Below are 23,438 nucleotides of genomic sequence, written 5' to 3'. Positions count from 1 at the left end.
TCTATTCTATGTCCTCATGACGGCTGTTTTTGTTGTTAGTATTTGTTGAAAACATTATCGTGTGTTCAGTGGAGGTTTTAGACTTAATTCTGTTTTGTAGCTGAAAGGTACCATTTTCTTCCCTTATTCCCCACCTCCCATTTCATAGCCTAGGAAAATTAGCCTAAAGAAGGTATAAATGACTCCTTGGTATTGAAGTGTGGGGTGGGTGAGTGGGACTGTGGGGTGGGTGTGGGGCTTAATTCTATCTTGAGGCTCATGGCTCAGAAATACACCATCTTTCAGCTCAGGGGTCCTGGAGCTTACAGAAGAGTCCTCAGAGCATTCCCAGAATCCTCTGGGCTTTGCAACATTGTCAGTCCCATAGCTGGGCTCTGGGACCAGAGGCCTGGTTATCCCCAGACTAGTTTCAGGACATAGGGCTGACACTGCAAGCCATTTGGACCACCCTAGATGGCTCCATTCAGCAGACTGGCTGGGTCTTATCAGTTTCTGCACTAAAAAGTTCTGTGCAAATGGTTCTGAGGCCTTTAGTGAATTATTTTTCCTCTGTTTCCGAAAAATATAAAATAAAATTAAAAAAATGTATTTATTAGGTGTCTTGTATCTTCTAAGGTAGTAGCCTTTGTTAGAATGAGATGAGCACAATCCCTGCTCTGGGCGGGGGGGGGGGGGGTGGCATTTATAACAATACCCAACTTGTTGAAATTTTTATTTTCAAACTTTTATAGTTAAAATCCCCAAAATGGCTCTGTCAAGCAACCTGGATCTTATTAGGAACAAAAAACTCACTTTCCTTGTGAAGAACATGTATACGTTTGCAAGTAATCGTTAATACGATCCATCATTTACGGTACCAGCCATAATAGCCACCATCTGTTAATTGCTGTGTCTGGTCAGAGCTCTTGTTCATTGATTCAGGATATACATTACCTTTACTCCTGAAAGCCAAGACGAAGAAGCCAAGGCTCAGAGTGGTGACTTGTCCAGAGTCACACTTTTGAGAGAGTCCTGGGAGATAGTACTGCCAGAGTCCTGGCAGAGGAGCCAGGATTCACATCAGAATCGGTCTACTACTGGCGCTGCTCCTCCTCGGGTTTTTAACCGTTAGGGTTAGGGGTAAGGTAAGATTTCTCAGTCTTTATAGTGTCTCAACTATTGACAGTTTGGGCTGCAACCATCCTGTGCATTGTAGGCTATTTAGCAGTATCCGTGGCCTCTACCCACTAGGTGCCAGGAGCAATCACCAGCACCTCTACCCCCAGCCCTGCAGTTAATGACAGAATGTCTCCAGACATTACCGATGTCCTCAGACAGGCAAAACTACCCCCGGTTGAGAACCACCGGGTTAGTGTTAGAGCGTGAGGCAGGAAGTAGGAAGTCCACCTCTATTGTCTTCCGGACAGCTACCTTTTTCAACAGCATTTATTGCATTTACCTATATTTACATTGGAATGAAGCGGCACCTTTATTGTAGTTGGGACTTCTGTACATACCCTGGTTCGTTCCCGATTCTTTAGTTTCCGTGATCTCTTTATTGGTTTTTGTGCCATGCCATGCCATTTTGATTACAATCTGTCTGTAATGTATATTAATATTTATTAAGGCACTCCTTTTCTTTTCCAGAATCTTAGTAGCTTTTGCATGTTGATTTTTCCATATCAAGTCTAAAGTTATTTTCTCCAGCTCCCAGAGAATCCTTTTGAAATTGTAATTACATTTACATAATAATTTGAGGAGAGTTTCCACCATGTGTTTTGAAGAACGTAGAGTTCACTGTTATTGTTGGAAGTAAATTTTTATGTTAGAGCTTTTTGATAATTCTGAAACTTCTATGCACTATCTAAACCAGTATGACCAAAGCGGGGAACGTGCCCATGTTGAAGGAGTACTGAGGCTTCTGTGTATATTTATTTATGTTGAAAAATTAGGAGAGAAATGATGTGTTACTGATATTGAACATTCGGGTTGGAGGTGGTACCCTGACAGGATACTGAGTCAGAGACCGCCTGTCTGCATGAAGCAGGAGGGGTCCTGAGGAAGGCCGGGTTAAGAAGAAGACTTCATTTGAAAACTCAATGTGCTTTTGTGGATTATTTTTTGTGGATTATTTTAACTAATTAGCCCTCATGAAATGTACACATGGCTTAAAAAATTCCTATAACGCGATCGCAGATTGAGGAAAATACCAGGAACGTAAATGTAAAATACTTATCTCTCTCCTTCTCTCTGTCTTTGTCTCTCCTTTGTCCCTGTCTGTCTCTCTCTCTTTCTCACATACACACACTCACACCCACACACAGAGAAATGGCCACACTGACCCATCTCTCACTGTTTGTAAGAGCTTTCTTAGTGAGATTAAAAAAAAAAATCGATGCCCACCTATTCAGATCTGAGAGAACATAGCCAAAGAAATTTGGAATCATCAAGAAGGCATTTTGAAATATAGGTTTACTTCCACTGTTGTTAACAGTGAATCTCATTTCAAGTGTATATTAAGTCTTGAAATATCAGCTATTCATAATATGAACTTACTGTGATTATAATTTTAAAATATTGTTCATTTCATTTGCTTCTCATCGCTTAAAACTTGTTTCGTAGGTATTGTTTTATAACATATGTAAGATGCTGGTATGGTAGTAGGCAGGAGTTTTGACTGACCTAGTTACATGATCCAAAAATTTGGAGACCACTGGCTCATGGAACTTCTGGGTCACTCGGATGGTTCCCAAAGCAGTTAGAGTTTTGCTACTCAAAGTGTAGTCCCAGTACCAGCAGTATTGGCATCACCTGGGAGCTCCTTGGAAATGCAGGTTCCCAGGCCCCATCCAGACCTGCTAAATGGGAATCTTCATTTTTTTAAATGTTTTTATTTATTTTTGAGAGAGAGAGAGAGAATGGGGGGGAGGGCTGCAGAGAGAGATGGAGACACAGAATCCGAATTGGGCTCCAAGCTCTGAGCTGTCAGCACAGAACCCAACGCGGGATTCCAACTCACAAGATCGTGACCTGAACCGAAGTCGGACGCTCAACCCATTGAGTCACCCAGGCGCCCCTGGAAGTCTTCATTTTAACAGGACCCCGGGGGGAGCTGTTTTCACATTAAAGTTTGAGAACAGAGTTAAGCTGTGCTTTCCTATTAGGTAGCTACTAGCCACATGTAGTGATGTAAATGTAAATTCATTAAAGTTAAATAAAATTAAAAACTCAGTTCCTTGGGTGCACTAGCCACATTTTAGGGGCTTGGTTGCAATATGTGGCTAGTGGCTACTATATTGGACAGTGCAGATATAGGACATTTCCATCATCTAATTCAGTTTGAGGGTGTAGATGGGAAGAAAAGAAGGAAACAATAAACAGACTTTAACATGGAAAATGTGCATTAAATGTAGACAAGAAGAGACTTCTTGTCACTCAACTGGACATGGCCCATGAGAGAGTCATGGAGAGCATTCAGATATTACTGTTAGTTTGATTTTCAGCTAATGTGACTTTTCTGAACTAGTAATATCAGGCAGACTTGTTTTTATTCAGTGTTACATTTGTGATAAAATATTATTTGTGCATTAATACTGATATTAGTCCTTTCCACAACTTTCAGTGTAAATGAGGAGCCTTATTAAGGACCCCAGAGAAAGCAGGACCCTGCCCCAGATCCCATTCCTTGTGGTTCTTTTCTTTTCTGTAGCCCAGCCAGGGGGGACTGAAATTCTTTCACAGCTACATTATACAGGGACTAATGGGGTAAAGGCTGTTTGTTTTCCTGTTGCTTTCAAGATTAATGGTGAACTCCTTGGGTTGCGCAGTCACCGATGGTTTATCTACCAGAGAGCTGGCTCTGACTGTAAACAGTGAGACGGGATGTGGCAAGATTTCTTAGAATAAACAGCAGTACTGAATAGTGAGATGCCCACAGTGACTTGCACGCACTTGGCAGTGCACAGCTCCCTTGGAGAGCGTGTGGTTAGGGTATCATTTGCATGCCCCCCCCCATCATTTCCGGAATGTTCCCGGTGATACCAAACCCTTATCGACAGAAGTGGTGAATGTCTGTTGGTGAAAGAGGAAGATGAAATTAGAAGAAAAGGCAGTGACCCATCTATGAGTTCATTCTTCTCTTTCTTTCTACCTCCTGTTTCAGAACTCCCCTGATAGATTACATAGGTAGGTACTTTATTTAAAGATTTGCTAGGATTTGTTTACTTCCCCCGCCCCAAGCATTTCTTAAGCTTCACTATTAGGGGAAATTTTGACTCCAGTAGCTTCGTATTTTATTTTGGTAGATTTGATTTATTTTGCAAGGGGGAGGAGTCATAAAATAATCAGATATCTTTTCCCCCATTGTTCTGTGAGCATCTCTGGGAAGCAGCATCTGTTCCCCTCCTCTTCACCCCAACTACCACTGGTTGCAGAGATCAGGGAATACCTAAAATCTCTCTCCCACCCATCTACTCCCTCTGCAAAATCTTAGCTCAGTTCATTACTGCTCTTCTAAAATATTCTTCCCTTCTTTGTCCATCACACACAATGCCACCTGCTTAATCTTCTTAAAGTCTGTATTTTACTATCTTCTCTTATCTAAGACCATCCATGACTTGCCTTTCCCTCAAAATGAAATCTAGCCCCCTCCTGCAGCAACACACCCCATCCTTTCTTTCCAACCACAGTTCTCACTTTTCTGCTGCCTACTGCAGACATGGCTCGAGTCTTTCCTAACAGCAGATTCATTCACCTGTTTGCTGGGGTCCTGTTTACTGGGCCCGCTGATTCCAATAGGCAGCCCTCACCTTCAAGCACCTTTTACCAAACTGACCTATTTATTATTTCCACCATGTAACTCATGCTTTTTTCCATCAATATCCTTACTAATTTCTGTTCTCAGTGCCTGGAATAGCCTTTCATCCATTGTTCCACGACTAATTTCATACAGCTTCAGACTCCCCTGACAGAGTTCTTATTATTTACTTATTTATTTAACGTTTATTTATTTATTTTGAGAGAGATAGAGAGCGTAAGCAGGGGAGAGGCAAAGAGAGAAGGGGAGACAGAGAGTCTGAAGCAGGCTCTGTGCCATCAGCAAAGAACCTGATGCAGGGCTTGAACTCACTAACTGTGAGATCATGACCTGAGCTGAAATCAAGAGTTGGACGCTCAGCTGGCTGAGGCACCCAGGCATCCCATGACTTCTTGCTTTTTAAAAAATTTCTTATTTCCTGATCCCTGACTCTGAAAGTAACTGAACTCCCATAGCACTTACGTTGTTATGTGGTTTGCATATAGTAAACAGCAGTATTGGGTAGTTAGATGCCCATAGACTGTAGGTTTCTTGAAACAGGATCTAATTTAGTGCCTTACATGGGGTCTGTGGTCAAGAAGGTGATGAACAGATAAATGAATAATACATAGATCTTTTTATTGTCATTAGTTTTACATTAGCTAATGAAACTAGAAAAAGCCTTTTTTTTTTCTTTCCTTGACAAATCTTCAGATCTGTAGTTCATTTCCCTCTCTACCACTACTTAAAAAAAAAAAAAAAAAGTCATTCTGATTATTCTACTTGAACTTGGTATTGCCTTGGGGGAAATATCTTAAAAATCCTTCCTGTTTCCCAGACATAGAGAATTTGTTTCTGTCAACTGACATTTAGTAATTTTTTTCTAGTTGGAGAAGTGCCTAGTAGTCTAAATTTGAGTTTATCACCATTTCGTTCTGATTATTCCTAAATGAAGCAAAAATAGTTCTAGTGATGAACTGCACATTCTCTCTCCTTTCTTTCCATAACTCAAGTTCAGTCTGTGCTTAATGTCCTGGGAAAAGGAGATATTGTTTAAACGCATGGTCTTTGAAGTTATCTAAGGGATTTAAGAGTTGAAGTGAGATCTGTTACATGTTTATTATTGAAAAGTAGTGTGTATGGGGGTTCCTGGGTGGCTTGGTCAGTTGAGCATCCAACTCTTGATCTTAGCTCAGGTCTTGATCTCAGGGTCATAAGTTCAAGCCCCATGTTGGACTCTGTGCTGGGGTTGAAGCCTACTTAAAAAAATAATAATAAAAAGGTAAAAGTAGTGTGTATGGTAGTTTTTATTCACATGTTTATTTTTATAACAGTTTTTTGACTGTTTCAGATCTGCTCATGAAACCAAATGGGTATTTAATTAACTGCTTGGCACTTTGTCAGTATAATTTGAAGACTAGCCCTTTTGCCTACATTAATTTTGAGTATTTAAAGTACTCATAGACATGGTCTTTTTCTTTACTTGCAAACATGTTTGTTTAATGGCTTAGCAAAAGGTTATGTCCTAGCCACTGTGGAGCTCACAGGGGCTGTGTGAATGCACTGACCAAGATCATGATGGTTTAGCCAGCATCATGGAAGGGAAGAATCTGTTAAGTCATTACAAGGAATGAAGTATCTGAATTGGGTATATGGGTTGGTTATTCTGATTATGATATAGTTAGATAATCTGCTCACTCTTATCTCTTCCCTGGCATCCAGCTTTCTGTGACTCAAATGGGAAGTTGTCTATGTAACCGAGAGGCCAGAGGCTGGTGGTCAAGAGGTCAAGTTCAATCCCAAGATGTTGGCCAGCATAACATTAAAAAATATTGACAGTTATGGCTGATATAAAAACACGATTTAATGACTTCTTTAAAAAAAAACAAAACTAGACGTTTTGGCAGCCCTGGTCTGGAATCTCTAGTGATGGCTGGGATGTAAACTGCCCAGGTTACCATGGTTTCCACTATTCCCACTGTCTCCCCAATACCGTAGTGACACAGCACTTGCCTATTTAATGTCACTCCAGCACTGGGACTTCTCTCATGGGGAGACAAGTTTTCTGCAACCACATTGCCCTCAGAAATGGCATTGTGAGAGTCGCCTGGGTTGGCTCAGTCAGTTAAGTGTCTGACTCTTGATTTTGGCTCAGATCATGATCTCCTGATTTGTGAGTTCAAAGTCCTGCATCGGGCTCTGCACTGACAGTGAGGATCCTGCTTGGAATCCTCTCTCTCCCTCTCTCTCTGCCCCTGCCCCGCCCACTCTCTCTGTCTCTCAAAAATAAATGAACTTAAGAAAAATTTATTTTTAAAGAAGAAAAAGAAAAAAAAAAAAGAAATGTCATTGTGAGAGGACATCCAGTAGAATTCTGTGTCTGAATGAAAAGCAGAGAGAGCCTTGGTGGACATAAAGACCATTCCTATATCTTTTATATGAGAACAAAGTGTCTAGATTATGTGTTTTTGGTCAAAAATATCCTCTTCCACTCATTACCTGTGGGCCTTTAAGTTTGTATCCCTGATTTGACCTTCTGATCCCCTGGCTGCCTGGGGAGTGACTGCACAACCCTGGGCAGATGTGATCGTTGTAACAAGCACAGCTCTGATCTGCGCAGTTTTTATTATAGTTGATGTTTGCATGTAATGAGGTCAACACGACTCAGAGTAGGTGGTCTTTTCTTACGGTCCTAAACAACTCTGACATCTGTGGCCAGTTGTGCTGACGTCTGAGGTACTTCAGCATAGGGGCTCTTTGCTCCCCTGCCCTACAATTAGGAAAAGGTTTGCGCACAAGTGCTCAGCATCTAAGTCTGCTTTTATGTGTTTGTTGTGCAAGCGTTTATTTAAAATTTTCTACTCACTTTTGGCCCACATCCCATTTATAAGGTGTCAAACAAGTGAGGGCTGTTTGGGATGATGAGAAAGTTCTGGAAATGGATAGTGGTGATGGTCGCCTGACATTGTGAATGTACTTAACGACACTGAAAGTACACGTAGAAATGGTTAGTTACAGTGGTAAATGTTATGTATACATTAGCCACAATAAAAAAAAGAAGCGAGGGGGGCAAGAAGCTGGATATACTTTTTGAGTTTTTCTGACCAAAAGAGGCATAGAGAAAAATCCTCATTCTTATTTTACATTTCCTTAATCTCTGGTCTTTTTTTTTTTTGGAAGGTTTGTTTTTCTCCGGAGTCTACATTATTGGTCTCTGCAAGTCATTCATTCTGTGTTTTCTCTTTCCACGGGCTTGTTCAGTTATTGCCCAGGGAAGATCTCTAGGAGAGTGGCAGATACAACATACCCAGCCTGGGTGGTGGTTCTTCACTCTGACTGCACATTAGAATCACCTGGGAGTTTCCAAAGTCTCCTTGCCCAAGTCATACCCAAAACCAATTAATCCGAATTTATGAGAGCTCCCCAAGTGCTTCCAGTGTTGAATGCAGCCAGGGCTGAGGTTGCCTGCGCTGTAGGAAACCCCGTCTGATTAAAAGAGCCCATTCCAGTGCCTGAAGTCAGGGCACATCAAAGGCCATTTTCCTTTTCTTCTCCATACCCAGGTGTTTCAGACATTGCCTTCATATGATTTGAAGGACCTCCGATATGAGAAGTAGGGTCAGGCAGCGGTGTAGGTTTAGTTTAGAGATGCTGACCCAGAGAATCAATCTTAAAGAGTCAAAACAGGAAACACAAATACCCAAAAGTATAGAATGGCTTTTTTTCTTTTTATAAAAATAAATTTTATTTTGGAATCATTTTATATTTAACAGAAAAATTGCAAAGAAATCACAAATAATTCCCTTATACCCTTCATCAAGTTTCCCTAAGTGTTACTATCTTTTTTTTTTTTTTTAATAATTTTTTTTTTCAACGTTTATTTATTTTTGGGACAGAGAGAGACAGAGCATGAACGGGGGAGGGGCAGAGAGAGAGGGAGACACAGAATCGGAAACAGGCTCCAGGCTCTGAGCCATCAGCCCAGAGCCTGACGCGGGGCTCGAACTCCCGGACCGCGAGATGGTGACCTGGCTGAAGTCGGACGCTTAACCGACTGCGCCACCCAGGCGCCCCCCTAAGTGTTACTATCTTACATTACCATGGTGCATGTGTCAAAGCTAAGAAATTGACGCTGATACATTACTGTTAACTAAAATGTGGATTTTATTTGGATTTCATCAGTTTTTCTATTCATGTTCTCTTTTAGTTATGGGACCCAACCAGGGTACCACAATACATTTAGTTGTCATGTTATGATGGCTTTTTAAAACTTTGCTGGGCTGTGAAGTCTTAGCTACTTCTCCAGTGTCCTGAGCAGTCAAGGACCGCCATGTGTATGTGCCTTGTTACCACTACGTTGCTACACTAAGAATTTGAATGCATTTTGTCTTATGTATTCTTGGCTTTTAGGGCATCACATCTCTGCCCAGTAGTATCCCTTTTATCCCTCTTCCTTTCAGAAAATCCCTTTGGAATGGAAATAACCCCCCCCACCAACTCTCCAATGCTGCATACAAGTGGGGACCTCAAGATGTGACAGGGTTAGAGGTTTTTTCAGTTAATTTTTCCCCAGGAAGTTTTTGAGAAATGACCTAACAGCATGAAGATGTTTTTATTTTTTCAAGGGACCAAACTGTTCAGGACCCAAGTCAATGGATTAATTTGATAATCAACGCATTTTAATCACATATTAAATGTAAACAGATTTCTTTGCACTTTTTCCGTAGGATGGATTAAATCCTATTTCCCTTTGGGGATTTCAAGACTACTGGTAAATTGAAGAGAAGATTGTGCCTTTGTTAATTGAAGCAGATGACAGGGTGGCCCATACCTTGCTCCTTGACATGCTTCCCTGGTTTGACTTTCAGGACAGATAGCATAGTCTCTTGGTTTTCTTCCTTCCTCCCTGGTTTCTCCTTCTTCTCCTTTGGGCTTTCTTCTCTTTTCTCCCAATGTCTTCAATGATGGAGGGTCCCAAGATTTAGTCTTTGACTATTCTTTCTCTATGTTAATTGAAATCTCAGCTGGTCTTGTGCTTTAAATACCATCTGAAAGCTGATGACTCTCATATTTATATCTCCAGCCCCTCTCCTGAAATCCAGACTGGAATATGTATTAAACTGTCGACCAGACATCTCTACTTAGATGTCTGCTGCATAAGGCAAATTCAGAACGTCTGAAACTGAATTATTGACCTTCCCCCAAACCTGTGCCACCCACAACCTTCCCCGTGACAGCTGTAGCAATTTCTCCCGTCTCCCAGTTACTGGGACAAAAATTCTCAGTCATCCTCATCTGCTTTCTTCCCTCTACACTCCACAAGAAAGTCCTGAAAGTTCCACCTTGAAAATATATTCAGAATCCAGCCTTTGTGACTGTTGCTATACTGCTAACAACCCACGTTGAGCCACCATCATCTCCCCACTGGACCACTGAGTTAGTCTCTCTTAGCTGCCTCCTATCAATTGGATCATGTTACTTCTCTATTCAACACTCTCCAAGGGCTTCCCCTCTTTCTGTGTAAAAACTACTGTCTTCACTGTGGCCTCTACGGTCTACATTACCTCACTCCCCATTGGCTCTCTGGCTTGTCTTCTTTCTCTTCCTCCTCTGCCCTTCATTCACTGGCCTCCAGCCACAGGGCCTCTGTGTTAGCTCACCTCAGGGCCTTTACACTGGCTATTCCCTCTACCTGGAGGCTCTTACCCTAGATATCAGCATGGCCAACTCCCTCACTTCCCATAGATCTTTATTCTAAATGTCACTTCTCGGTGAGGCCACCCGGACCACCCTCATTAAAATTGCAGTTTTCCCACATACTCCTGATTCTCTTCATCTTGCTGTTTCTTTTTTCTTCTAAACTACTGCTGAACATACTCTTTTATGTGCTTATGTATGCTTATTGTTTTTGGCCTGTCCCTCTCCACTAGACTGTAAGCTCCACGAGGGCAGAGATTTTTGTCTCTTCTGTCTATTGATATATGCTTAAGAATAATATCTGGCACATAGTAGTTACAGTCAGTTTTTATTGAATGAATAATTCTTAACTGTGAAGGGTGTTTGGAAAGTTAATGCAATTACAGATGATAGTCGCTAAATCAGCAATGGCTAATGTTTGCTGAGCCCAGACCTCCCGCCATGGCCTATAGTAAGGGCTTTATAGGCTTTTGTCTTATTTAATCCTTACAATGATGTTAAGAGACAGTTATTCATAATATTTCCACTTAACAGTGAAAGAAACTGAGACACAGAAAGTTTAAATAAATTGTCCATAATTGTAAATGGCCCATCTCTAGTTTGCTTTAGCACCTGTAGCCTGTAACCAGTAAGTCTGGAGGAAATTATGGAATGGATAATGGAGGGAGAGGGGGAAGCATATTTCGTTGTTAACAGTGCTCTTGTCAGAGTGCTCACATTTAATTTCAGAGTATGCGGTGTTAATTTCCAGATGAGGGAGGCTTTAGTTTGTAGTTAATCCCACATCTCCAAAAATGCAGTCTGTGTTCTTGCTTTTTCTTATTGTTTAAACCCAGGTCTCTGTCCTTTCCAGAACTGGAAGCCATTTAAGCCTCAGTCCGGGGGAAGTTTGGTTCCAGGTTTCTCGTTTCCTTTTCCAGAATGGCCTTTGGGGAAAGATAAATGGTGCTCCCCCTCCTGTGAGGGCAAATATCTCCTCAGCTGAGAGTTTCATGTTAATGCTTCTTCCTTAGGAACTTTACTGACTGCAGAATACTATTCCCTCCTGATGTGATCCCTTGGAGGGCCACGCCCAGGCCCCTGCAGCCACTTCTGGCAGGTGTCTGCTTCTCTCTCCCAGGGTAGTCCTTGTCCTCAGAGATGTGGAACACTCGTCACCTGTCAGTGGCCACTCTCAGGCTGCTGTCAGCTGTCTGACTAGATCTTGTGGGCCTGGGCCTGGACCTGGACCTACTCACCAGTGGGAGGCCTGTTCTGAGCATGAAGTTATAATATCTTCCTACTCAGCATCTGTATTATTTTTCTGTGCTCTGTAATGAATTGCCACAAATTTGATGGCTCAGAACAACATGCATTCATTATCTCACAGATTCTGTAGCGTATTTAGGTTCTTTGCATCAGGTCTCATCCAGCTGCAATATAGGTGCTGTCAGGGGCTGTGATCTCAACAGAGGTTCAACTGGGGAAAGATCTGTTTCCACTGCTTCCTTTAGGTTCTTGGCAGAATTCATCTCCTTGCAGTCATAGAACTGACATCCCTGTTTCTTGCCAACTGTTATCCAGGGGCTGCCCGCAGTTCCTTGCTATATGGCCCTTTCATAACATGGCAGCTTACTTTTTCAAAGCCAGCAAGAGGAACATATAGCTCCAGTCTGCTGAAATGGAATCTTATAGCATAGTGTAATCACAGGAGTGATACCCCATCCTCTTTGCCATATTGTGATGGTTAGAAGCAAGGTGCAGTACCTGCCCTCACTCGAAGGGAGGGTTTTACAAAGGCATGAACACCAGCAGGTGGAGGTGATTGGGAGGAAGGGGTCACCTTAGCGTGTGTTCACCAGAGCAACCATATTTAATGTGGTTAAATTGTGGAGGTAATCCCTGAAGCCAGGGAAGACCTATTAGTTGCTCATCTATTCCCTCAGCAGATGTTGGATTCGCTTTGCCAAGACTGTAGGTCAGGATGTGATTTTTCATGTGGCATCTAGAAAATTTGTAATAATGCCTATTTTTGTTGATTTTTTGTGCTCCTTTCAGTTCAGATGTAACTGAGTCAATTATCTGATGAAATGAACCAGAGATGCCTCCCTTCTTATAGTACTTCTTATTACAGAACCAAAGATGGTAGCTATGAGGTCCTCTACTAAAGGTTATTCCTTATGAACCTGGGCTGTTGAGCTGCTGAAAGACAGACTCATCTGCCCTCTGTTCATCTTATGAGTGTTTTACTGAGTGGATACAGTGTCGACTTATTTAAAATGATTCCTGTTTTTTAGCCTACTCATTTAAAATCTCAGTGTGTGTGTGTGTGTGTGTGTGTTTATGTTTTTTTTTTTTTTTTTAATTTTATTTTTGACAGAGAGACAGAGTGTGAGCAGGGAAGGGGCAGAGAGAGAGGGAGACACAGAATCTGAAGCAGGCTCCAGGCTCTGAGCTGTCAGCACAGAGCCCAACATGGGGCTCGAACCCACAAACCGTGAGATCATGACCTGAGCCAAAGTCGGCCGCTTAGCCAACTGAGTCACCCAGGCGCCCCCTCCAGTGGGGTGTTATAAATAACCTCACACAGTCTGACCTTTGTCTTCATATGACAGAGCAGCTGGGATTTCACATGTTAGAGCACTGTCTTCCCACGCCTGTCTTTGTTGTTGGAGACCCCACGATACGCATGACAGGATGTCATGACCACGTCTTCTCTTTCAAAAGTCTGAAATATTCTGCTTTAGTTCCTCTCAATAGGTCTTTTGTTTGGGGGGGGGGGGATAGAGGATGAGAATGTGGGGGAAAAATGAGAACATGATTCCAGTCTCTGATGAAGTTATAAATCAGGAAGACTGGAGCGCAGAATCGGTTTCTTTTTTGGAGTTAGTTTATTCCAGTTTGACCAGTAGGAATCAGTTTATTCTTTCACATTTCAAAAGTATGTGCCTCAGTCCCTACGCCTAAAAGGATATGTTAGAAGGAAAAATAAAATCAAGATATGCTATTGACCTTTGGTTACCCAATGATAATTGCACACCTGGGAAAAACCAAATCCTCTTTAAAAATTTTTCACTTTTGAATTCCATGTAAATCATACCCAGATGGTTAATGGTAGCACATAAATTGCTTTTCATGATATATAAGAATCTTAGAAATCATTTTTTAAAATATAACAAATATGCATTCGGAAACCATTGATTTGGTAGGATATATGTGTATTCAGAGTTCTGTATGAAAGTGCCCACTTTAAGAATTTTCTGGCCACCCCTGCTTTCACAGAGGCTGGCATGGGCCCCTCTTAGGTAGAGCTCCTCATAAGTGGGCTGGGAGAACCCTGCTCACCCCTCGGCCAGTGGGGAGTGACTGTGCGTGTGCTGTAAGCCCTTGGACAGAGTCCAGCGCCCTGGTCCCTAAGTCCTGATCCCCATGACCAGCCACCCGGAGAGAGAGCAGACACGCCCCGCTGACACTTAACTGCAGTCCATTTCTTCTTGCCTTATCCCTGGCTGGGTGGGCCAAGGAATCACCTTCAATTTCTGATGATCACGTGGCTTTCAGGAGTTCCTCAGGCCCCCATACAAGAGCTCCCTATAGGAGCTCTTCAAAGGCATGGTGTGGAGTGGTAGAATTTCCTTCTGGTATCACTTGCTGCTGGTTCTCCTGAGTGTTGCATGATGTACATGATGTGCACAGTTACATGTGGGAAGGACAGAAGCGGCCACACCACCTGGGTGGGGAAATGACAGGGCCATGCTGGATGCCTCTGCACCGACCAGAAGACCAAAATTGTTTGCCACAAACAACCCTTTATATCCACTCTTTCCCTAGGACTTTAGTTGCCATATATCTCGATAGATAGATAGGTAGGTAGATAGATATAATTTTTTTAATGTTTATTTTTGAGACAGAGACAGAACGTGAGCGGGGGAGGGGAAGAGAGAGAGGGAGACACAGAATCTGAAGCAGGCTCCAAACTCTGAGCTGTCATCACAGAGCCCAATGCAGGGCTCGAACCATGATATCATGACCTGAGCCGAAGTTGGGTGTTTAACCGACTGAGCCACCCAGGCGCCCTGCTTTATATTCTTTCTTTAATGCATCTTTAATTTTGGTAGATTTTGCCAGATTGCCTTCTGTAGGGATTGAACCTTTTAAAAGTTCTTTTAAATTAATTTTAATTTTCCAAGTGCTATAAGAATATACTATCTTCAGAAAAAGTGGAAAAAATTAAAGATACAGCTAAAGTCAATTTCAGTTACCGCCACCAGCCCTAGACCCAGTTCCCCTACAGACAGATCCTCTCCTTCCCCCAGAATTAAATGCTGTTGTTGGTTTGGTGTGCCTTTTTGTCTATGCCTTGGCAGATATAAACCCATGGGAAATAAATATTATGGGAGCGTGTGTGTTTGTGTGTGTGTTGTTTAACACATAAACCATATTGTACTAAAATTCTGTAATGTTGTGTTTTACTTAATGCTATGTCTTGGAGGTCTTTCCATGATGTGTATAATTATACATCTATGTATAATTTGAGTTTTTACCATAAATTATTTTTCAGCAGTGCCTTTTTGGTATTTACTTTCAGGAAAGAATTTGGGGTTTTATTAAATACCCAATGATTCATACATAAGTATATTACAAAATCTTAACCTTTGGTTGTTTTTTCCCCCCTCTCTTCAGATCTCAGAAAAATGATCTCCACAACGAACGCTACATCTTGGAATTAGATTGCTGTTCCTCCTTAGACCACCTGACGGGCCAAAAGCTCATCCCGGAGTTCATTAAGAAGGTGAGCCCTGTGGTCAGGAGACAGTTGAACAGTTGTGCAGCGCGAGCCGGCCGGGGGCTGGCCAAGGGCAGTTCAGCCACACCGCACAGGCCAGGGTAGCAGCCAGTGCCTCCTCACACCTGGGCCTTCGGGCGGCCCCACAGGGGTGCAGCACCCCCTACCCCCCGCGCCCCCCTACACACACATAGCTCGGGCTGACGATGACTCTGAAACAAGATGGCTTCCCCCCTTCCCAGTCTGGCGAGACCTTGGACCTTGTCTTTTAAGGCTGGAGTGGCATTCACAGCGAACAGGCCTGTGGGCCCACTGCTGAGACTCCTGCCAAACCCTCAGGGTGGTGGGCCACTCCCCACCGCCAGCCCGGATCCCACCTTCCACCCGTCCTGTGGGGACTCATTGCTACGAGCCGCCTTTCTTTCCTAGTGTGGGAGCAGCCCAGAGCCCCGTGACCACTGGCATATGCAGTTACACAAGGGAAAATTGCCTACTTGCAGGGGAGTCCTTCTCTGCCCAGAAATGTGTCTGGTTTTGAATTTCTCATCATGCCATACGAGGTTCCCTGCCTAATTGCAGGGTTCACTTGAGTTTCAGTAGGACATTCACTGCAGAAGGAATGTCCTTGCCCGGACTGGGGCTAAGTTCACTCCTTAGTGCTTACCTTGTTCTCTCTCGCCCAGTATCCCACAACAACTGACAATTCCCCATCCTGGAGAGGTGATTATGGCTTGTTTGGGACCTCATCTGTCAGCTAATGAATTCATTAATAAATAGTGTTGGCCGTCAACTTTGGGCCAGAAATACCGCATGCCTGCTTGGTGCTGGGACACGGAGAACAGCCGTGGTCCCCGCTCTCAGGCCCTCAGGTCCTCACACCTGTAAGGTGGACCCCGGAGGAGAGTGATGAGCGTTACCAGCAGGGAAGCAGCAGACACCGTGTGGGGTGGGTATCAGTGGGGGGGGTATCTCACGCTAAGACAGACAGGATGAGGAGTTACCTGGTGATGGGGCTGCACGGGGAAGGTCGGGGACTCCTCCAAACAGAGCGAGCAGCGTGTGTGAGGGCCCGGTGGAGGAGCAAGTGAGGGGAGTGAAGAGATCAGAGGAGCTTTGGGGAAGAAAAAGAGTGCCAGGGGTGAGAGCAGGGCCAGGACTCTGCTGTAAACGCAATGGAGGCTGCTCAGAGGATTTTTGCAAAAAAGTGAAATAATCAGATTGTCCCTTTAAACACCCAGTGACCCTTTTGCTGTTGTTTCCTTCCTGCCTCCCTCCCTTCAACATTGATTGAGTGTTCAGGCTCAACGAGGCCTTAGGAATAACCCCTCATGTGTGGTGGCCGAGACCTGGAGACTGGGAGTCAGATGACCTCGTAGGTCAAAATTTCTGATAATTTTACTAGAACGATGCAGACTCTTCTCTGATGGAATTCAGGTCATTACTTAAGAAATGGAGGGATGAGGTGCCTGGTGACACGGTCGGTTAAGCCACCAACTCTTGATTACAGCTCAGGTCATGATCTTACAGTTTGTGGGATTGAGCCCCACATAGGGCTCAGCACAGAGCACAGAGCCTGCTTGGGATTGTCTCTCCCCCTTCTCTCTCTGCCCCTCCCTGGTTTGCACTCTCTCTCTCTCTCTCTCAGGGAAAAAAAAAAAAAAGAAATGGGGAGAAAGGCAATTTTTGTTTGCATGTGCATAAGCCTGACAGCATGAGTTTTTGTGTAACTTAAGTAGATGTCTGTACACATAGGGCCCTCTTTCCTGGATCGATGCAGACAAAATGTTCTAATAAACTTGAGTAGGGACATGCTAGAGGTGGAACTTACCCCATGATCTGAGTACGGGGGAAAAACTGTTTTAGAAATAGGCTTGTAATCAAGACTCGGATACTTGGAATGTTTGTAGGTAATTGGGTAAGACGAGGACGTGAGTCTCTGTCCATACTTTCACATTTGCTCTTTTAAAAACATATGATTTGGGGGGGTGCCTGAGTGGCTCAGTCAGTTAAACATCTGACTTCTGCCAAGGTCATGATCTCATGATCCGTGAGTTCAAGCCCTGCATCGGGCTGTGTGCTGACAGCTCAGAGCCTGGAGCCTGCTTTGGATTCTGTCCCCCTCTCTCTCTGTCCCTCCCCCGCTTGCACCCTGTCTCTCTCTCTCTCTCTCTCTCTCTCTCTCTCTCTCTCAAAAATAAACATTAAAAATTTTTTAAAAATAATGAAAAAAACATATGATTTGGGACTTTTGTCTTAACCAAACCAGATCATTGCATGACTGTTACATTATGCCAATATCAGGTCTTAAGGAGACAGCAGCCTAATTAGTGGGCTCTCAGATACTGGTGTGTGTAGTGTTTGGAGTGTAGGTAGACATCTGTCTATCTGTGTGTGTGTGTGTGTGTGTGTGTGTGTGTGTGTACATGCATGCATGCATATCAGTATCTGATGGTTCGTTTCATAGTAAATCATTGACACCTGCTTATTCTATGTTAATATAAGAATTATGTTTTTAACATTTTGAATATTATATACTTTAAAAAGCCCACCATGCCATCCTGCTCCTGCCATACCCCTGGTTTTCAAACAAAAAGCATTGGGTCCAGACAGACTAGATAACTTGCACACTAAGGTAGTACTAAGATTCCTCATGTGTATCCCAGAATCTCTCACCTCTGCTCGTCTCTAGAGAGGTGGTTTATGGTCATGGTCAGCAGGTGGAGGTACAGTTTCTGCCAACAACCCAGGGGTGTTGAGATCCTGCCATTTGTCCCTCGCCGTCCAGTGTAGCCGAGAGCTGGACCTGGAAGGATCCAGCATTTCTGGTCATTGGTGCTGGCTGTGGCTGTAGTTTCTAGGCCAATGGCTGTGACACCCGGGAGAAGAGGGACAAAACAATGGGTCTGGGCCTCCTTCCCTCTGTTCCTTTTTTCTGTTGTCGGACAAGATGTCTGGAGAAAACACCACTTCTGTGTGTGAAGAGCAGAGGGGAACTGAATACCCCTCTGTAGGATCAACAGCTTTTCCAGCTGATGGCAGAATTTTACACATGTGTAAATTTTTCTGTCATCGTGCAGGTAGAAGACCATGGGAGCTTCCTGGGAAGAAATACACTAAAAACCATTTGTGTCTTTTCAGTAAATATTTAATGAATAGCCTGGTCCCTATTGGTATATATAGAGAGTGGTGACACTTGTTAATTGCCATTCACTTAGGCCAAGATGAAGCTGTGTCACTGGCGGCTACAGCTTACAGTCATTACTTTTTATCTGGGTCATTATTTTGTGTGAAATAATGGCTCCTGTTCCTGTGACAAGCAGATCCGTCTTATGATGAGATGGTAATTAACTCATTTTGTCATTGTACCGTCATACAGGATAAGCTCATATTCTCTGCCTATTAGAATTAAATTCAAAGTGATTAAATTTTTTTTTTCTTAAGAACAATGGCCCAGTATTATTTTTCCACTGAATGTTTTAAATTAGCAGAACTTTTGGATAGAGAACATGGATGGAAGGAGGGAAAGGAGATTTCATTATTTCTCACAAATGGGAAAAATAAAATCATCTGTATCTGTGTCATGTAAAATTAAGCTGAAGGTGCCATAATTCACAGCCCCTCTCCATCATGATTTTCGGCAGAGGGTGAGGGGGAATTCTGTAAAGACGACTCTGTTCCTTTCAGTGTGGTCTAATGATTTCTCTGAGCACTTTGGCTGTTCAAATTAAATCTGGGCTACTGCATTTTGTTTTTCCCCTCTTGTATCCTGCTGTGCTCCATCCAACCGGCCCTTTATGTAAATTATTTATTATGGACCACAGAACATTTAAAAGGCAGATTTATGATCAGACTTGGAGAGACTGTGTGTTCCAAGTCCTAGAACCGAATGCTTCAGGGACAAAGAGTCTCAGGGCTGTCTGAGAACAGAGATGCTGCCTCTGCTGCCTTGAAACAAAGGTCCCGCCGCCAGGTACCTCCAGAGCCTGTCTTGTGTGGCTGGTTTGTGGGGCCCCTTGGAATTTCCTGTTCTTCAGAGTTCCCAGAGAATTGTAAAGGAGACAGAATGATGTCAAACAAAGGGCTCACATGTTCATCTTCACATTCCTTTACATTCTTTGGAGCTTCTTGGGAAAGAGCTCCTATGTTTGGAAAACGCTTTGAAGTTTTCAGAGTCATTCTGGGTTGTGCTTCACGGTTAATTTTGGGCAAGAGGCCACACCGGCAGCAGTGTCTCCCTTTTAGACACGAGGAAACAGCTCCGAGAAGATGAGGACTTTGCCCAGGGGCTGGGACTGTTCACGGATGCAGCCTGGGCAGGTCTTTCTACAGGAGTGGCCCCAGCGGGAGGCGGTGGGATTTGGGTGGAGCAGGAAGTTTCTGCGGCCAAGTGGGGAAGGTTTTGAAGAGGTGTGGTATAGAATGAGGGCCCCGGAAAGTGAGGGCTAGATGGAGGGGTGAGGCGGATGGCGCTGTTTTTGGTAAAGAGAGGAGCATGGAAAGAAAGTTCAAGGCTGAGAGTCAAGTTCTGTTTAGCTGGGATTTGGGATGAACAAAGGAAAGAGGAAGGCTGTTCTGGGCAGGATTCTTTTGCTTGTGTGAAAACAGGGCCTTCCTCAAGCCAGCTGAGGTGCGGTGAATCAGGGGGGTTTACTACAAAGATGCAGGAATGGCCTGGAGCCCCTGTGACAGAATACAGAAAAGCCCTCCCCCACCCCCCACCCCCCAAAAAAAGCAGAAGAAGAAGAAGAAGAAGAAGAAGAAGAAGAAGAAAAGGAAAGGAAAAGGTTGGGCTCTCTGGCTATATTATATGCTGCTGGCCCATATTTATGTACCTGTAGGTTTATTTGAATTTTAAATGGGATTTCACTCCACAGAGGGAATCCCTGTGTGTGCCAGGCAGACCCTGTGCTAATAGGCTTTACACACACTATATTCTTAACCCTTATCTCACTCCCTCTGGAGGCTCATCCCTGTTTTATAGGTGGAGAAACTGAGGCACAGAGACACTGTGCAGTTTGCCCAGAGTTAAAACTGTGAAAGGCGGGACTGAGATTTGAACCCAACCCATCTGACCCAAAGGGTGCATTCCTAACCATTTGGCCATGCTGCCTATTCTGTGTCATCCTCAGGAACGGAGAGGGGGCTGTCCCAGCTGGAGGAGAGATGGCATGGGAGGCAGACAGGTGGAGCTTTGTCTGGTACATAGAGATAGATTTTAGAACCTCTTGAATGCCTCCCCTCTGTGGAGGTTGGGTCTCTAGGCCTCACTGCCCATCTGAGAAAGCCACACTCCCTGCCACTCTCCAGGTGAGAGACTTCAGGGCCTTTGCCCTCAGGTACTCAACTCTGGGCTCTGCCCCATAGATTCACTCCCTTTTATGATGGAAGGGTGAGCACTGACCTGCACAAGCTGCTCGGACCTGGGTTTGTCTTCCACTGGACCACAGAGACCTTAGAATGTAGCAGTGGAGGGGAGGCGAGGCAGACCCCTGCCTTGTCCTGTGGGGAACAGCTCATGGTCAGAAACTCAGTGGCTTAGATTAAGCTAGATGTGTTGCCCTTTCAAAAACCAAATGGTGCGGGGCACCTGGGTAACTCAGTCAGTTAAGCATCTGACTTTGGCTCAGGTCATGATCTCAAGGTTTGTGAGTTCGAGCCCCGCATCAGGGTCTGTACTGACAGCTCAGAGCCTAGAGTCTGCTTCAGATTCTGTCTTCCTTTCTCTCTGCCTCTCCCCTGCTCACGCTCTGTCTCTCTCTCTCTCTCTCTCTCAAAAATAAAATAAACATTAAAAAAAATTAAAAACCAAATGGTGCTTCTTAACATCTTGACCTAAAGAGAAGAACCCAACAGATCTTTAAAATACAAATGTCTCCTTTTAATGAAACAGAATATCCCAAATTCCCAGGATTATGAAACTTGGCCATAGTATATAAATGACTCATCATTTGCTTTCTGTCTGATTGCTGAGTATTAGGGCCTCATTTCTACAAGTGCGGTGCAGAGAGTTTAATTTTAATTAGTGCAAGATGCTGATTCAGAATGAAAGAAGAAATATGTTAAAAGGCTTCCCTTACCTACACCCCCACCTACCCCCAAGCCAAGTGAATTGTGACATTTCAAAAAGGTGGATCTGGTGGGCGCTGGGGAGGAGTGGAGGCAAAATGGTGTGTGAATGAGCATATGCCCTCAGAGTGGAAGACAGATTGCTGGGGGTGGGCAGGGAAGAGGCTGGTGGTGGAAGCGAGGCCTTGCTGGAGAATGAGGGCATCCCGTATGCTATTGTCTCCAGAACGTAATAAACATTTGTCACGGGAATGAACAAATTAAAAGACGAATGCAGAGGAAAAATCGTTAAGATTGTGGTCGTAGAAGGGGAGAGAGAAGTCTGAAATGACACTCCAGTGACTGAAGTGTGAGGTAGGGTCCCTTGTGAGGACGGAGAACACATGGCATGAGGAACTATTTGGGGCCAGAGAGGTAATGAGATTGGGGATGGGCATGTTGGGACTTGGTGGGACACTCAAGGGAACATTCCAGAAGACAGTTGTGATTGTTGGGCTGGAACGTAGGAGGAAGCTAGGAATGGAGCTGTAGTTATCTGAGGGGCAGACTCAGAGGCCCAGAGGGGCCAGGCAGGTAATGACAGTGAGAAGGAAGTTCAGGTGGTCATCTGGATGGCACATGCCCATCTCAAGGGGGCAGCCGCCACTTAGCATCAACTCATTGTTGCCTGGTGGAAATACGAACCCAGTACCACAAGATCTTCTGTTGTATTTTGGTTGGCTAGTTGGTTTTGTCTCATTTAGAGAAGCCGACAATGTTTTTATTTTCTTATTGTGACATCTCTTGGTTTTTCAATGTAAGCCAGTCGATCAGTTTAAAACTGTAAGATCTAGATCAGTGTTTCTCAGATTTTCTGTGCTGAAGGACCAGTTTTTTGTTGTTTGGTTTTAGTTTTTTTCCAGTCCATTAAGAAGTGATACTTATGTAAAATACGGTAAAAACATAGCGGCAATGTCAAATGGCTAGAAAAGTGTCTACGTGCCTGCCCTTGTTTTATGTACCTATCTTGTCATGGACTGTTAACAAAAAGTTGGTGGACCAGCAGTGTGCTGAGGACCAACCACACTTTGAGTAGCCACTGTTTGAGGTGGCAACGCCATGGGACAGGATAGAATCATGACCTAAGAACTCACTTGTGCTTGTGGAGGGAAGAGGCGAGAATACCATGGCTGGAGCTCTGGAAAGGACCCAGAGAAGGAAAACAAAAGAAAGAAGTTCCATGAAGCAAGAGGAGAAAAGGAAGAACATGATGTTACAGAATCTGAGGGAAGAGAATATTATAAGAGCAGAAAAGAGGTTGAGTTAGAACCCACTGAGTGGGTGGCCCACTGGGTTTGGCCACTGGAGGCTACTGGTAAATCCTGTAAGAGCAATTTTCAAGAGTGGAGCAGGCGGAGGCCTCCCTCCATGGGTTTAAGAGTAAATAAGTTTGGAAGGAGAGAGAGAGTGGTGGCTAAGACAGGGTACAGGTGGAGGAAGTTTTGGTTGCTCTCAGTAGGAGTTAAAAGCTACCAGTGGAGAGGAGAAAACTAAAGAAAGTCAGAGGTGAGTTAAAGGTAGAAGCAGGTCCAGGTGGGGTGAGCCCACAGAGTGGACATCGGCTGCATACAGTGGACTGGATGCCCATTCCTCAGGCTTGGAGAGGAAGTAGGAAGCCACTTATAGGCTTCGATGCTCAGAGTGGAGAGAAAAATGTGGGCCCTCCTGCCTGGAGGCCTCTGTTTTCTTATAAAGTTCCTCTCCTACCCCAGCCTCTCTTGATCTTCTGTCCCCCTGCTATTTTCATTGGCCTGCGACCTTCCTGTTCTGTCCAAGGGACACAGTTGAAGTTAATCTTAGCCTGAGGGGAGGGAAGGAATCATGTTTGTCTTGATCACTCCCCAAGAAACAAGACAGATTGTTGTGGTTCATTGTCTCTCTGCATGAATCCAAGATCTAGTAGTGTGGGCCAAGATCCATTCATGTTTCTTTGAACAGATCTTTGAGGACCCCTATGTGGTAGTGTCCCAGGATACCTTAGTGAGCCAGTACAGGTAATGCCCCTGGTCGTATGAAGCTTACAGTGTAGCTGAGGACACAGACATGGAGCAGATAGTCACATGATGGAAGTATAGGGACAAAATGGGTATGCGTTCC

At 44.0% G+C, this 23,438-nt stretch overlaps 1 protein-coding gene across 5 annotated transcripts in view; it reads left to right on the top strand.

The window, feature by feature from the left end:
- RFTN1 (raftlin, lipid raft linker 1) overlaps positions 1-23,438 on the top strand; it is a 207,719-nt gene that overhangs the window by 94,151 nt on the left and 90,130 nt on the right. For all 5 annotated transcript variants that reach the window (XM_045503715.1, XM_045503713.1, XM_045503717.1 and 2 more), the window contains one exon: positions 15,134-15,242. In XM_045503715.1, coding sequence (XP_045359671.1) covers positions 15,134-15,242 — 109 coding nt within the window. The remainder of the gene's footprint in view (positions 1-15,133; positions 15,243-23,438) is intronic.

This window comes from Leopardus geoffroyi, chromosome C2, assembly GCF_018350155.1.
Source record: "Leopardus geoffroyi isolate Oge1 chromosome C2, O.geoffroyi_Oge1_pat1.0, whole genome shotgun sequence".
NCBI classification, from domain to species: Eukaryota; Metazoa; Chordata; class Mammalia; order Carnivora; family Felidae; genus Leopardus; species Leopardus geoffroyi.
This window is presented reverse-complemented; position numbering and strand designations above follow the sequence as displayed.